Below are 17,781 nucleotides of genomic sequence, written 5' to 3'. Positions count from 1 at the left end.
CCTCACCAAGACCTTCCGCACACCTCCACTGCATGCCTCTAAACAACTGCCAAACCTCAAACAGAGCATTATTTGTAGCAAACTGCTCAGCTTTCAGGACAAGTATGTGGCAGGTACTCATGTGACTCAGCCAACGTTGTCTCTCACATACGCTGCAGGCAAGGATGTCCTGAGGCATGGTACATTGCTGAAACCGCGCAAAGGGCTAGGGCAATGGATGATAGGAGTGTTCCCTCCCATTTGGAGAACACTTCAGTGGTCCAGGACATTCGACCTCGGACCTTTGGGTGACCATCCCCCAAAGTGGTCTTCGGACAGGTAGCAGCGAAAAGTGGCCGAGCAGAGGCTGATAGCTAAGTTCAGTAGCCATAGGGAGGGCCTCAACCAGGACCTTGGGTTCATGTTACACTACAGGCGACCACCATTGCACTATACACACACACACACACAGACACTCCGGTGCGCGCGTGTGCATACCACACACACACGCACTCCAATACACACTCTCAGACTCCCACACTCTCACAGACTTAGACACTTTACACACATACACACACTCTCTCTCTCTCTCACAGATACCCACAATCCCCCACCCAGACACACACACCCACACTCTCACAGATTTAGACCACTTTACACTCACTCACAAACCCCCACACCCCAGACATGCACACATATGTTTGTGGGGTGAATTTATACTTGCAGAGTTACATTGTACTTTGCTCAAAAACTGCATTATTCCATGTAAGACTCTGTTAACTCACTTTTTAGATTAGAATCAGTCTAAACATTGTGGCCACAGACAGGGAACACGGGACTAACACCTTCAACATCTTATCTGCACTGACACCAATTGTTACATTCTGGATTAGCTTTTCCACCTATCCACTCCACCCTCTCCTCCCTGACCTATCACCTTCATCCCCTCCCCCACTGTACTCTATGCTACTTTCTCCCCACCCCCACCCTCCTCTAGCTTATCTCTCCATGCTTCAGGCGCTCTGCCTTTATTCCTGATGAAGGGCTTTTGCCCGAAACGTCGATTTCGAAGCTCCTTGGATGCTGCCTGAACTGCTGTGCTCTTCCACCACCACTAACCCAGAATCTGGTTTCCAGCATCTGCAGTCATTGTTTTTACCAATTGTTACAGTTAACCTGAGAATGTAACTTTTTAAAAAAGTTTTAGATTTACATATGAAAGAAGTGAAACTATCATGGTCATTCTAACAGATGAGACTGAAGAAACAATCAAGGTATTTTTCAATGTATAATTTCAGTTACATCACACTGTAAACTTTTGCTATAAATTCTGTCTTACAATTGTGCACTCCACAACCACCTAATAAAAGAGCAGTGCTCCAAAAGCTAGTGCTTCCAATTAAACCTATTGGACTATAATCTGGCGTTGTGTGATTTGTAACTTTGTACACTCCAGTCCAACACCAGCATCTCCAAATCGTGATTTTCTAGTTCACCAAATAGTAATCTCTCAGGTTCAGAAAATTAGTGAAAGTCTTCAAATGGCTCAAAGGAACTGACAAGTGTTCAAAGGGTTTGACTAGAGAACAATCATTCTGAACAAACCTGGTTCCAGCCACAGCGCCATCATTCTTTCCAAGTGGTTCATCCAGTTCCACTCCACACCACTCCCCTTTAGCAAAGTCAGTCTCTCCCAAGAAGCGCACTACTCCTGCTTTTGTACCTCCAACCTACAGAAGGACACAAAGCTGCATTACAAGTCAAGAATTAATGTTTTTAATCTGAACAAATTAGAAATGAAAAAAAACCTCAAAGGTAATCACAGGATGAATACAAGGCTAAGTAAACACACCTGCAACTTCTCTGCTGTTAACTACTAAAATCAAGAATATATTTCACCTTTAGCTTCCTTCACGCTTTGAATTCAGTCTCATGACTAGCAGTGTAAAAATGAGCCATTTAGAAACGATACTTATATGATTTGCATGAAGATTCTTCTCCAATAAACCAAATCAAAGTATCCCAACAGACTACAGTGCACACCAACACTGGAAATGCTTAAAAAGTCTTTTACCAACGACCAGCAGAATAAAGTCAGTCCAAACTACGGTGAAACCTAACTTAAGTCGTACCATCTATAGATCAGCAATATGGAAACAATATCTCATGACAGTCAGACCATTAAATTTAGAATCTGATAATATTGTATTGAATGGTGGCTGCTACTTGGTAAGCCCTATCAAAAAAAAACTTTTATTTGTTGTTAAAGATCAACAGATTCAAAACTGTACAGAACATGTACCTATCCAATCCACAATTCTTAAATGCCACTGAGAAATTGCAGTTTAGACTTGATTGAAGTCATTTTTTAAAAATTCACTCTTTGCATGTGGGAGTCTTTGGCTGACTAGCACTTATTGCCCATTCCTAGTTGCCCTTGAGAAGGAAGTGGTGAGCGGCCTTCTTAATCTGCTGCGTCCATATGCTGTAGGGTGATCCACAATGCCATTAGGAAGGGAATTCCCAGATTTTGACCCAGCAACACTGAAGGAATGGCAATACATTTCCAAGACAAGGTTGTCAGTGGTTTAGGGGGGAACTTGTAGGTTGTGGTGTTCCCATGTATCTGCTGACCGCACCCTTCGAGATAAGAATGGTTGTAGCTTTGAAAGGTGCGACCATAGAATCTTTGGTGAATTTCTGCAATACATCTTGTAGAGATAGTTCACACTGCTCCGACTGAGTGTCAGTGGAGGAGGGAGTCTGTGCTTGTGAATGTGGTGCCAATCAAATGGGCTGTTTTGTTCTTCATGGTGTCAAACTTCATTCGTGTTTTTGGAGTTGCAGACATTCAGGCAAGTGGGGAGTATTCCATCACAGTCCTGACTTGTGCCTTATAGATGGTGATCAGGTTTTAGGGAGTCAGGAGGTGAGCTCCATGCGGCAGTATTGCTAGCCTCTGACCTGATTTGTAGCCACTGTATTTATATGGAGAGTTCAGTTAAGGTTTTGGTCAAAAGTGATCTCTGGGATGTTCATAATAGGTAATTAAGTAATGGTAATACCATTGAGTATCAAGGAGCTATGGTTAAATTGTTTCTTATTGGAGATGGTCAGTGACAGTCATTTATGTGGCATAAATGTTAATTGCCACTTGTTAATCCAGGTCTGGATATTGTCCAGATCTTGTTGCATTTGAACATGGACTATTTCAGTATCTGAGGAGTCATGAACAGTGCTGAATATTGTGCAATCATCAGCAAACATCGACTTCTGACCTTACAATGTAGGGAAGGTCATTGACAAAGCAACTGGAGGCGGTTGGGCTGTGGTCACTACCCTGAGGAACTCCTGCAGAGGTGTCCTGCAGCTGAGATGATGGACCTCCCAACAACTATAACCATCTTCCTATGTGCCAGATATGACTCCAACCAGCAGAGTTTGCCTCCTAATTTCCATTGATTTCAGTTTTGCTTGTGCTCCTTGATGCCTCACTCTGTTAAACGTTAAAGGCTGTCACACTCATCTCTTAGTTTAGAAGCTGCAGGTATTCTCAAATTAGATCAGACATGTAGTATTTTGTCAATTACCACATTCTTAAAAGCTGAAGAAACTTGCACTGCAGTTTTTGTAAGGGCTCTGGACTCATTCAATCATGGCACCCTGAACTGAACATGTTGCCAGTGGGACTAAAACATTTGCACATTTTAGATCCTTTCAAATTACCTTCACAAATCAAATAGCAAAGGAGCTGCTTTGTCCCCCCCAAAAGAAACCAACGAAAAATATTGCACTAGGGAGCATGCAATACTTTCTATGATTGAACAGAATTATTTTTAAAACAAATTATTGTTCCATATTCAGAAAGTATTTTGAAACTTTGAAGTAAAGATCCACAGATATCCTGTTTGTGTTTGTGTCAACCCAAAGATGTTGAACATAAAAAATGGATGGCACACAGTCTGAAAGTTTTAAATTCAAATTTTGCTTAGCTGGAATGTGTTGTCTGAAGCATCCTGTGATATGTAGCCAGTTGTTTGCGCTTTCCTTACATTTAAGGCACAATCTCATATGTCCCTTGCAGGAACTGAACCAATTTAAAACTGTTCGCAAATGCTAACAGCTACCAAATGAAGGAGCAGTGCTCCGAAAGCTAGTGCTTCCAAATAAACCCGTTAGACTATAACCTGGTGTTGTGTGATTTTTAACTTTGTACACCCCAGTCCAACACCAGCATCTCCAAATCTTGGTTAGCAAATGCAGTATTGACAATTAAAGATTAAATTGCTCACAAATTTCAACCTCCAGATAGCCTAACTGGTTTTGTAATAAATATACTTCATATAAATAAATATAAACCTTGGGGAATCTCAAATTTAACTGATGGTCTGGGAGGGGTTCAGCAATTCAGTATGTCAAGAAACAGATGTTCTAGAATTGGCTGATGTCTGAGAAGGGAAAGGCAGAGTGCGGGGGTGGGGGGGGGGGGGGGAATGGGGGGGAGAAGTGAATCATTACAGTCGTTAATTACATATACTAGCTCATAATAAGCATCCTTGTGTGTACATTGAGAGAGAACAGATTAGGATTTGGCAATGATAGCTCTGTCGGGATAGATGACTTACTCCTAATACTTGAACAACAGTAACCCTTTAGTCAATACATCAAAAGAGAACCACATCCCAGAATGAGGCCAACTACAGAAGAGGATTGAAGAGTCTAGTTTTTAATGGAAATCTAACAGATATACTAACCTAATCTTTTGCAAAGTGAAGAGCAATAGACTAAAGTGCTTTTTTTTACCATTATTAAAATGCTACTTTCTATCAAAGCAGATAAAACTCTCCAGAACAAACACAATTGCATGGATGAGTACAAAGGAATGAGCCAAAGAACAGGATAGATGGTGGAAAGAAAAATAGTTTGGGTAAATGAGACAAAGTACAGGTTGTTGAAAGTTTTAAGGCTACAATGTCAAGCCAACAAAAGAATATAGAGGCTTTTAACAAAAAAAAAATCAATGAAAGGATAAACAAAGTTTCATAGGATTGCAAAAGACTATATACCATGCATGCACAAAGGCAAGAACAGGAATTCAAAGAGCAAACTCAAGGAAATCATTGCCTGTGCCATAAAATATTGGCACTAAATGCTGAAATGGTAATTAGCAACAATAAGTAAAATAGGAACTCATCAGCATGTGTGCAAACCATCCTGAGGAACTACGCAGTGAGAGATTTAGGAAATTGGTCATGGCTCAGGACTGAATTCTATTCAGTGATCTACGAAGCAAAGCATGTGTGGCATACAGAAATAAAATGGAAAAAATGATTTTTGAAGTCCTCCAGATTACATGCCTACTCTCCTTTATGGAAAGACGACTGAAACTAATTATTTTTGGATAGCCAAAACCCATTAAACAACATCCATGTAAGAACCATCAACATCAAAAAGTGTGGAGGAAATTATTGGAAGAAAAATAAAATCACAAAGCTATGACAAAAAGCAAAAATGAGAATGCTTGTGTATACAGAGTTCATGAAGCCATCAATACACAGGTTACAAACATCACACTTTGTTCAAGTTAACAGCAATTTGTCACTAATTGTGCTCTCACTACATATACACATAAGAACAATTAAAATTTGCATGGAGACAGTGGCTAATAATTTTCCCTCCAATAATAAAGTGCACACCACTGTGTAAATAATTCAGCAATTAGTGGCAAGGAATTGTCAAATTGCCAACAACGGTGGTAACATTTGCTTGTTAGGCTTGCAAAAAAAAAGCAAATCTCTCTATAACCTAATTAACAACGAACTGCACTGCAAAGTGAGTAAGGAGCTTTTTCATGACTTGATTTAGGTCCCTAGAACACCAGTCATCCAGTTTAGGCCATAAGGAATAAGGAATGAGGCTTAGTTTGACTCGTCCTTTTGTTTGGCAAGTTGCTCTTCAAACCATACACTATGCTAATTTGGACCAGAATCCTGCGATTCCCTTTATAACACTGGATATCCCTATATCCCAAAGACTGCAGTAGTTTAATAAGGCAGCTTGCCACTGCTTTCTCCAAGGCAATTAGTAATAAGTATTAAATGCTGACCAACTCACTGAAAACCACACTCCGTGAACAAATACACATAACTGCACAAGTGAAACTGAGGACTCTCATTCCTACAGGCCGCAACTGAATCTTAGACCATTTCAAAATTTAAAGTTTTATATTTTAAAAGATTTTTCTTACTTTTCTGCTCCTTAGCTTTCCTTCTAATGCAGTCCTCTTGAAATGATTTTGATTTTATTCATCCTCTTTCCTTTCGTGATTCTTAAATTCTTCTGTCCTTCAATCTCATTAGTTGAGGAGAAATTGTTAGTCCCACCAACGTTCTAGAGCTTATTGTGCTCTGAACACATGTACTTCCAACAATGTACAATTAAAAGATTTGACAGTTTAAAAGAATTGAGAACTGGAGGGTGAGGAGAGAAATCTAACTAATACGAAGCACACTCCAGCAAATTCTGGGCTATTAATATATCTTAATTGACTTTTACTGGCATATTAACCCTTCAGGAAGTGATTATTTCCACTTTCTATCACCATGTTATAATGTTTTGAATTATACCTACCTTTTAACAAGTCAGACTGTCAATACAGTGGACCCTGGCTTTAATTACCTAAACACAATCCGAATACTTTTGGACACAATGGTGATCTCTTTACTATACCATCTGTACCATACACAGATCACCCACAGAATTATTCAGCACAAGATCCTTAATCTTTGCCCATACATCTGGATGGCTAAGCAAGCACATCAAATTCAGAGCTATATTCAGATTAAAATAAAGCTGCAGAATAGGAATGGGAGAAGGTCACTCATCTAGAGTCTGTTCCTTCCAGTCGGTGAAATCATAGCATCCCAATTCCATCCACCTGTCTTGGGTCCAAATCTCTCAAAAGACATGTCAAGCAAATAGAACTATCAATCACAAATTCAAAATTATGGATTGAGCTGGTATCCAATGCTTTTTGTGGCAAAGATTTCTACACTACCAAGCCATTTGAATGAAATTGACTCATCTCTCGCCTGAATGATAGACTTTGATTTTAAAGAATATTGCCTCTCTTGACTAAAGATACAGGTAGTTTTAAGATAATGCACGTTCCAATAGCGCAATTTGGCTATAATGCCACTGAAGAACTAGGGAACGGTATCTTAGAGAATACTGACCTCTGTTGGCAATAGCGCAATTCCAGCAGAGATCAGTTCATATGTTTCATTCTGTACATTCGCCAATGTTTGCGCTGTTCGCGCATGTGTTGCTGTCCGCGCATGCATGATGTTGATGCTGGTTTTCATGCCATTCTGCGCCTGTGTGGAAGTCGATGCGCCATTCTGCACACATACGATGTCAGCACCAAAGACTCTGTGCAGTTCCGTGCATGCGCGATGTGCGCTCCTGTTTTCATGTCGTTCTGCACATGCATCGATGACAGCTGCCAACAGAGCAGCTTTCTGAGAGAGGTACTGTACAGAGAGCAGCTTTCTTATATTTTTTTAAATGTACGGTGTTAAATTTACTTTTGTTTTGTTAATAAATAGGATTCCAAACTTCATTCAGGCTGTGTTATACTTTGCGTTAGATTTTTGGGTGATGTTTGAGTGATATTTTTTGCTGGTCTGATCCAAGATGGAGGACAGGAAAAATTTCTGGCTGTAACTGCTGCTACTTTTTTGAGGTACTTTAGGGGGTGGAGCAGCAATTACTGTTTTATATGCTGTTACATTGTTTTGGAACTTTGGAGGAAAAAGTCAAAACAGCAGTTTTAAAAGTGACAAGAGCAGACAAAGCAAGCACATGGTGAAGTCAGTGCGGGGGGGGAAGAGAGAGAGAGAGAGAGAGAGAGAGAGAGACTGCCTTTGCTGTTTGAATTCATGTATCGTTGGACATCGGAGTGCATGCGGGAAATTTAACAAACAGCAAAATTCACAAGTGATCTTGGAGGAACTGTTTGGGCGAAGTTCACGGCACAGAATCAGATAAGTGAATTGTTTTAAGGGGCCTACAGAAAGTCAGCAGTAGTGAGTAGAGTGGGTTATTTCTTGATTATGTATTTTTGGAGATATGTCTCTTGATTAAACTTAAAATATAAGCTGTAACTATTAATCTAAGCTGAGGCACTGTTTTGTAGAGGATTAAGACGGCATTATTTTCTGGGTCTGTAGATTGTGAAGGAGCAAAAATGACCTTTAGTAGAGTGATATGTGTTTCTTGACAGATGTGGGAGTTTAATGAGAGTTTAGGGTTACTGCAGATTATATCTGCAATAAACGCTATTGGTTGCGAATCTTATCAGATCGAACGGATCGGTTGGAGAGACCGTTACAGGCAATGAGGAATTTGCAACAGTATGCGACGGATGGCAGTTACAGGAAGGGGGGAAAGTCTCAGATACAGTCACATAGATGAGTTATCTCCAGGAAAGGTAAGAGAGGTAGGCACCTAGTGCAGGTATGTTCTGTGGCTATACCCATTTAAAACAAGTATGCTGTTTTGGAAAATGTAGGGGGTAATGGATTCTCAGGGGAACGTAGCACGAACAGCCAAGTTTCTGGTATTGAGACTGGCTCTAGTGCAACGAGGGGTACATTAGGTTCCAAGAGATCAATTGTGTTAGGGGATTCTCTAGTCTGAGGTACAGACAGATGTTTCTGTGGCCAACAGCGAAAAATCAGAATGGTGCGTTGCTTCCCTGGTGCCAGGATCAAGGATGTCTCAGAGAGGGTGCAGAATGTTCTCACAGGGGAGAGGGGCCAGTAAGAGGTCACTGGAACCAACGACATTGGAAGGGAAAAGGTTGAGATTCTGAAGGGTGATTAGAGTGAGTTAGGCAGGAATTTAAAAAGGAGGCCCTCAAGAGTAGTAATATCTGGATTACTCCCGGTGCTACAATCTAGTGAGGACAGGAATAGGAGGATAGAGCAGATGAATGCATGGCTGAGGTGTTGGTGTATGGGAGAAGGATTCACATTTTTGGATCATTGGAATCTCTTTTGGGGTAGAAGTGACCTGTACAAGAAGGACGGATTGCACCTAAATTGGAAGGGGACTAATATACTGGCAGGGAAATTTGCTAGAACTGCTCGGGAGGATTTAAACAAGTAAGGTTGGGGGGGGGGGGGGGGGGTGGAGAGAGAGAGAGGCGGCGGCGGTGGGACCCAGGGAGATAGTGAGGAAAGAAATCAATCGGAGACACAGTTGAGAACAGAAGAGAGTCAAACAGTCAGGCAGGTAGGGACAAGATAGGTCTAATAAATTAAACTGCATTTATTTCAATGGAGGGGGCCTAACAGGGAAGGCAGATGACCTCAGGGCATGGTTAGGAACATGGGACTGGGATATCATAGCAATTACAGAAACATGGCTCAGGGATGGGCAGGACTGGCAGCTTAATGTTCCAGGATACAAATACTACAGGAAGGATAGAAAGGGAGGCAAGAGAGGAGGGGGAGTGGCATTTTGATAAGGGATAGCATTGCAGCTGTAATGAGGGAGGATATTCCTGAAAATACATCCAGGGAAGTTATTTAGGTGGAACTGAGAAAAAAGGGGATAATCACCTTATTGGGATTGTATTATAGACCCCCTAATAGTCAGGGGGAAATTGAGAAACTAACTTATAAAGGAGATCTCAGCTATCTGTAAGAATAATAGGGTAGTTATAGTAGGGGATTTTAACTTTCCAAACATAGCCTAGGACTGCCATAGTGTTAAGGGTTTAGATGGAGAGGAATTTGTTAAGTGTGTACAAGAAAATTTTCTGATCCAGTATATGGATGTACCTACTACAGAAGGTGCAAAACTTGACCTACTCTTGGGAAATAAGGCAGGGCAGGTGACTGAGGTGTCAATGGGGGAGCACTTTGGGGCCAGCGATCATAATTCCATTAGATTTAAAATAGTGATTCCTGTTAAAGGCTGGTAGGTATAGGGAATGCTGGATGACTAAAGAACTTGAGGGTTTGGTTAAGAAGAAGATCGAGTGAATCCTTAGAAGAGGATAAAGGTAGTAGGAGTATACTTAGGAGGAAAATCAGGAGGGCAAAATGGGGACGTGAGATAGCTTTGGCAAACAGAATTAAGGAGAATCCAAAGGGTTTTTACAAATACATTAAGGACAAAAGAGTAACTAGGGAGAGAAAGGGCCTCTCAAAGATCAGCAAGACGTCTTTTGTGTGGTGTTGCAGAAAATGCAGGAGAAATTAAACGAGTATTTTGCATCAGTATTTACTGTGTAAAAGGATATGGAAGATATAGACAGTAGCGAAATAGATGGTGACACCTTGCAAAATGTCCATATTACAGAGAAGGAAGTGCTGGATGTCTTGGAACACAAAGGTGGATAATTCCCCAGGACCCGATCAGGTGTACCCTCAAACTCTGTGGGAAGCTAGGGAAGTGATTGCTGGGCCTAGTGCTGAGATATTTGTATCAATAGTCACAGGTGAGGTACTGGAAGACTGAAAGTTGGCTAACGTGGTGCCACTGTTTGAGAAGGGTGGTAAGGACAAGCCAGGGAACTACAGACCAGTGAGCCTGACATTGGTGGTGGGCAAGTTGTTGAAGGGAATCCTGAGGGACAGGATGTACGTATATTTGGAAAGGCAAGGACCGATTAGGGATAGTCAACATAGCTTTGTGTGTGGGAAATCATGTCTCACAAACTTGATTGCGTTTTTTGAAGAAGTAACAAAGAGGATTGATGAGGGCAGAGCAGTAGATGTGTTCTATATGGACTTCAGTAAGACATTTGACAAGGTTCCCCATGAGAAACTGGTTAGCAAGGTTAGATCACATGGAATACAGGGAGAACTAACCATTTGGATACAGAACTGACTCAAAGGTAGAAGACAGAGGGTGGTGGTGGAGGGTTGTTTTTCAGACTAGAAGCCTGTGACCAGTGGAGTGCCACAAGAATCGGTGCTGGGTCCACTACTTTTCGTCATTTCCATAAATGATTTGGATGTGAGCATAAGAGGTACAGTTAGTAAGTTTGCTGATGACACCAAAATTGGAGGTGTAGTGGACAGTAAAGAGGGTTACCTCAGATCACAACAGGATCTTGATCAGATGGGTCAATGGGTTGAGAAGTTAAATTCAGATAAATGCGAGGTGCTGCATTTTGGGAAAGCAAATCTTAGCAGGACTTGTACACTTAATGGTAAGGTCCGAGGGAGTGTTGCTGAACAAAGAGACCTTGGAGTGCAGGTTCATAGCTCCTTGAATGTGGAGTGGCAGGTCGATAGGATAGTGAAGGCGGCATTTGGTATGCTTTCTTTTATTGGTCAGGGTATTGAGTACAGGAGTTGGGAGGTCATGTTGTGGGTGCACAGGACATTGGTTAGAATATTGCATGCAAATCTGGTCTCCGTCCTATCAGAAAGATGTTGTGAAACTTGAAAGGGTTCAGAAAAGATTTACAAGGATGTTGCCAGGGTTGGAGGATTTGAACTATAGGGAGAGGCTGAACAGGCTGGGGCTGTTTTCCCTGGAATGTCAGAGGCTGAGGGGTGACCTTTATAGAGGTTCACAAAATTATGAGTGGCATGGATAGGATAAATAGATAAAGTCTTTTCCCTGGGGTGGGGGAGTCAGAACTATATAGAGGGCATAGGTTTATGGTGAGAGGGGAAAGATGTAAGAGACCTAAGGGGCAACTTTTTAACGCAAAGGGTGGTACGTGTATGGAATGAGCTGCCAGAGGAAGTGATGGAGGCTGGTACAATTGCAACATTTAAGAGGCATTTGGATGGGTATATGAATAGGAAGGGTTTGGAGGGATATGGGCTGGGTCCTGGCAGGTGGGACTAGATTGGGTTGGGATAACTGGTTAGCATGGGCAGGTTGGACCAAAGGGTCTGTTTCTGTGCTGTACATCTCTATGACTCTTTGACCTGATAATCTCCATCTCAGGATGTTGAAGGAGATGGGTGTAGAGATAGTTGATTCATCTGTGGATTCTAGAACAATTCCTGCAGTTTGGAAGTTTGCAAATGTCACCCTACTATTTAAGTTGGAAGCGATAGAGAAAAGCAGGAATTTGCAGACCTATAAGCCTTCCATCAGTAGTGGAGAAAATGCTCAAAAATGTTACAAAAGATGGGGTAGTGATCTGATTGGGTATAGCATGAGTTTGTAAATGAGAAATTGTTTGACAAACTTGTTGGAGTTTTTATAAGATGTTAGTAACAAAATTAATAAATGAGACCCAATGAACCTGGTGTCCTTGGAGTTTCAGAAGGTTTTTGATAAGTCTCCCACTGGAGGCTGATTAGGAAGGTTCTGGCACATTACCTGTTATCAATGTACTGGCATGGATAACTGGCTAACAGACAAAGCAGAAAATAGGAATAGTTGAGTCTCTCTCATGTTGGCAGTAGGTGACTAATTAGGTATTGGAAGAATCCACACTTGGGTTCCAGCTGTTTGCAATGATTTAGAGATGGGGCTGAAATGTTGTATTTCCCAATATGTGGTAATACAACATTAGATAGAAATGTGAGTTTCAGGAGAATTTGGACAGACTTTGACTGAGTACAAACATAACAAATGAATATAAAGTGGAAAAATGTGAGGTTACCCACTTTGGTCGGAGAAACAAATATGGAGAGGATTTCTACACTTTTAACATTTTACCATTTAAGATGTATAAAGGGTTCTTGGTATCCTTCTCCGTAAGTCACTGAAGGCCAACCCGCAGGTGCAGCAAGCAGTTGGGAAGGCTATTGCAATGTTGCTCTTAATTATAAGAGCATTTGAGTGCAGGAGTGGTCAAGTTTTGCTTCAGTTATGTAAGAGCTTGGTCAGACTGCACTTGAAGTACTGTGTGCAGTTTTGGTCTCCTTGTCTCAGGAAAGGTGATATTGCCATAGAGGGAATGCATCAAAGCTCCATCAGGTGTGTTGCCAACATGGTGGGACTGTCCGATGAAGAGGGATTGCACAGACTGGGTCTGAATTCTCTAGAGTTTCAAAGAATGAGAAACGATCTCTTTGAAATTTATGAAATACTTGAAGGACTGGACAAGGTAAATGCAGATATTTTCCTCGTTTAAGGAAAGGGAGAATGATATATAGCTCAGATGAGAAGAAATTATTTTGCTCAGAGGGCTGTGGAGGCTCAGTCGTTGAGAAAGTTTAGGGCAGAAATTGGTAGATTTCTGATTACCAATGCTGTACAGGGTTATGGGGATGGGGTGAGTAATGGACGTTTCGGTGTTCGTTCAGTCATAACCATGTTGAATGGTAGGGCAGGCCTGATGGATGGAATAGCATACTCTTGTGTTCCTATTTCAGGAAAGTAATTTGATAGATTTTATAAGGTATTTAAACTCTTAAGTATGCTTTCACACAGTGATTTGTGCATGGAATTCACTCTGTCTGTGAATATGGCAGAGACAGATTCAATTGAGTAATTCAGGAGGGCATTAGGTTCTTTAATTAAATAGAAATAATGTGCAAGGCGATAGGGCAAATTCAGGAGAATGTCACTAATTCATAATACTCATTTGGAGAGCCAGAACAGGTGTGATGAGCCAAATGGCTTCCTTTTGGGCCAAGCACTCGTAAGGTTGAGAAGAAATGGACTACTGGTCATCAAAATAATCTTAACTGTATATTGCAAAATATTCTAATACTACCTGTATTCAGAGCAGTGTATTTGTCCAGTACTTTGGTGTATATAAATTGACATTTATAGAGAAATTATATTAATATGACATGACTAGCCAGGTGAGTTGATCATGTATATTTCGAATGTTGCAGAGTGACTAAATACACCGAAAGTTGATTTATCACCTGCCTTATATCTTTTTAAATCAAAATTATTTGAATGCGGCTTATGGAGTTAGTGACATTGCAATCAAAACATTTGTATGGCTAAAAGAAGAGGCTATAATGAACCATTTTGGCAAGGTATGAAATACGTTCTCAAAGTGTTAACATTTCCGTTTTTGGTTGATTTACATTTTGTTGACTGTTTTTTATTGTGGCTACTTTGTGTTTTGAAACAATTTCATCACAGCTGTGATAACTTCCATCTCCTAGAATTGCTATGTCGTGTGTCTAGTTTTGTGACTCCTAAGATTAGTTTAATAGGTTTCAGGGTAATATTTGCTATTTTACAAGACCTTAGCCATCTGAAATATGATCAGTTAAGGAAAATTATTAACCAAGCTGGGAAGTTGGTTGAAGAAGGCAGTGAGTAGCAGTAGTGAGTTTGTAGTTGAATTAGTTGTCCTACATTGATCAGTGCTGAAATTACAACTGTTAACTATGTTTTTAATTAAATTTGTAATCGAAGTTTGAGAATGAATGGGAGAAGGTTAATTATTCCTGAAACTAGAAGTATACATTGGTGTTGGGAAATTAAACGAGTGGGTAGGGGGAATTCAATAGAGTTAAATGTGAGGTCATCTATTTTTAGAATCAAGTAGGATAGGCCAAAGTACATTAATGGTGAAAAGACAGCAACAGTGGATGCCCAAAGAGAGTTATGGAAAATAGAGGTTGAACTTGATTTTAAAAAAGGGTTTTGGGTGCTAGTACCTTGGAAGAAATGAGGCACAGATTCACCAGAATATTACCAGGGCTGTAGGATTTGCAGTATATTATGAAAAGAGATTATGTAAGCCAGGCTTGCACTCCATAGAATGTAGAAGGTTAAGGGGTGTTAAAAGTTTTTAGGATTTTAAAAGGAATTAGCAGGTGGCTAAGGAAAGTTTATATTGGTGGGAAATAAGGTAGTTCTCCTATAATGTCATAGATGTGTTCCAGCGAAACCTCGCTGAAAAGAAGTAATGGAGCCGAAGGGTCGACGGGAGAAATCAGCCAATTGAACGCAAGTGTGGATCGGATGAAATTGACAAATGTTTTAAAACAAGCGAAAGTACTGGAAGATAAATTGACTAGGCTGACACAGAACTGACAGTCTGTCCAGGTAGACCAAGGGTTCTCTTCCTTGAGCAGTGGGCACAGGCAGTTTTTAATCAGGGTTAGGTAATGTGGTGTGAATTATAGTACAGTCAACAGTAAAACACAATCAATGGGAGCAGCAATCAGTTCATGATTGACTCAGAAGATTCCAAAACTTCTGGTATCAATGGATTTCTATTGAGGTTAGTCCACCTTGGTGCCTTTCATTCTGAGCACCCTTTGTGGAGTCCCAGTTTGTGTGAGGAGTGAGGCTGCCCTGAGGGCTTCAGGAGCGGTTGTGCTTATTGAGGGATAGGCAGTCTATTGTCAGGTTGTCTTGGGAAGTCTATTCCAAAGTCTGGAAGTGGCTTGAGTCATCTCCTGTTTGCTGCCCAGTGTCTTAGTTAGCCTGTTTGGTCAAGGCTGAGGCACTCTGTGTAGTTTCTGTTGTGGCTTAGGCAGACATGGTTCCTTATGCTGTTTGTGGCTATGCTGTGGGTGGACAGAGTAGCAGATTTTTTCCCACAAGAGGTTATGGGCAGACCAGACAAAATGGGGTTGGGGCAAACCATAGAGTCAGGGATGTACAGCATGGAAACAGACTCTTTGGTCCAACCCATCCATGCTGACCAGATATCCCAACCCAATCTAGTCCCACCTGCCAGCACCCGGCCCATATCCCTCCAAACCCTTCCTAATCATATACCCATCCAAAAGCCTCTTAAATGTTGCAATTGTACCAGCCTCGACCCCTTCCTCTGGCAGCTCATTCCATACATGTACCACCCTTGCAGCACTCCACTGGCCACAGGCCTCCAGTCTGAAAAGCAACCCTCCACCATCACCCTCTGTCTTCTACCTTTGAGCCAGTTCTGTATCCAAATGGCTCGTTCTCCCCATATTCCGTGAGATCTATCCTTGCTAACCAGTCTCCAATGGAGAACCTTGTTGAACGTCTTACTGAAGTCCATATCGATCACATCTACCGCTCTGCCCTCACCAACCCTCTTTGTTACTTCTTCAAAAAACTCAAACAAGTTTGTGAGACATGATTTCGCACGCACGAATCCCTAATCAATCCTTGCCTTTCCAAATACATGTACATCCTGTCCCTCAGGAGTCCCTCAAACAACTTGCCCACCACCGATGTCAGGCTCACTGTTCTATAGTTTCCTGGCTTGTCCTTACCACCTTTCTTAAACAGTGACACCATGTTAGCTAGACTGGAGGTTTATTAACTTTCAATCCATACATTTCTCCTGTACAACTTTCTTACTAACACTAATTTCCTTCAGGTTCTGGATGTACATTTGTTCGCTAAGCTGTAAGGTTCATTTTCAGACGTCACTATACTAGGTAACATCTTCAGCGAGCCTCCGGACGAAGCACTGATGCTTCCTGCTTTCTATTTATAAGTTTGTGTTTCTTTGAGTTGGTGATGACATTTCCTGTACCTTTTCTCAGGGGGTGGTAAATTGGGTGCAATTCAATGTGTTTCTTTATATAGTTCCGGTTGGAATGCCATGCTTTTCGGAATTCTTGTGTGTGTATTTGTTTGGCTTGTCTTATGATGGATGTGTTGTCCCAGTCGAAGTGATGTCCTTCCTTATCTGTACGTAAGGATACTAGCCACCAGGATTCATGAACATCAACCAGCCACAAAAACGACATGACCATTTCTCACTAGTATCCTTACATACAGATAAGGAAGAACACCACTTCCACAGGGACAACACATCCATCCTAGGACAAGCCAAGAATTCCTCAAAGCATGGCATTCCAACCGGAACTCTATCAACAAACACATTAACTTAGACCCAGTATACCACCGCTTGGGAAAAAGAATGGGGAAAAAGACATCGCCAACGCAAAACAACACAAACATATAAATAGAAAGCAGGAAACATCAGCAGTACTTTGTCTGGAGGTTCACTGAAGATGTTAGGTAGTATGGTGACGAAATGTTTGAAAATGAACTTTCCAGCTCAGCGAACAAACCTACATCAGGAACTTCAACCGGAGCTAAAAGTCTTCTCAAAACTCACTTTCCTTCAGGTGTCATTCTTCCAGCCTCTCTGATCTCTACTTTTGGGAGATTGCATACATCTTCTGAAAAGACCTATTTTTTATTTAAGTCGTGTTTACTGCTATTTATAGGAATTCTTTACAACATATTGATGCGTAATTCAAAATTTCTCTGGTTTGGCCATTTAACATTCCTTACTGAGAAAATGTATAAGGTATGAGCAGGTAGGGAAAGAGTTAAGTTTTGAGTTTTGTGAAAGAAGAGGTTCAGTTGAGCATGACTCAGATCAGATGAGAACTTGCAGTTAACAATGGGGTGCTGGAGGCAAGGGTAATGGGTTAATAAGGTGGAAAAGCATTCATTATGTACAGCCAAATAACAGTATTAGAAACATTCAGAAGGTAAGGTCAGTTAATAAGGGGGAAGTATCCATTATTTGAAGCCAGTGAACAAGATTCAGAACATTCATTGTATGACAGCAGATGGCTTCATGTCTACTATTAACACTCTCTGATTGTAACAGTCACCTAATTAATATGTATGTTGCCTTATCCCTGTAAAATGACTATATAATTCATTAAGAAACTGCTATTCCACAGAAACCTAGAACTCATATCTGTGCACATGGGCGATTGCTCTCTCTCCTTCCAGGGCCTGGAATAAAGATGAAGGAGGTAAAACGAAACTGTGTCTCCGATTGCTTTGCTTTGACTGAAGGGGGTAAAAACAGGATGACACTACCATAACAAAACTCTGTTAAGTGCTGATAATACACATAATATCATAAGTCATCGAATG

General features: G+C 41.1%; 1 protein-coding gene across 15 annotated transcripts in view; it reads right to left on the bottom strand.

Moving 5' to 3' along the window:
- Positions 1-17,781, bottom strand: part of clip1a (CAP-GLY domain containing linker protein 1a) — a 157,503-nt gene that overhangs the window by 99,436 nt on the left and 40,286 nt on the right. For all 15 annotated transcript variants that reach the window (XM_072587422.1, XM_072587425.1, XM_072587426.1 and 12 more), the window contains one exon: positions 1,585-1,709. In XM_072587422.1, coding sequence (XP_072443523.1) covers positions 1,585-1,709 — 125 coding nt within the window. The remainder of the gene's footprint in view (positions 1-1,584; positions 1,710-17,781) is intronic.

Source organism: Chiloscyllium punctatum, chromosome 17, assembly GCF_047496795.1.
Source record: "Chiloscyllium punctatum isolate Juve2018m chromosome 17, sChiPun1.3, whole genome shotgun sequence".
Lineage (NCBI taxonomy): Eukaryota > Metazoa > Chordata > Chondrichthyes > Orectolobiformes > Hemiscylliidae > Chiloscyllium > Chiloscyllium punctatum.
The sequence above is the reverse complement of the archived record's forward strand: the minus strand, read 5'-3'. Positions and strand labels throughout refer to the sequence as shown.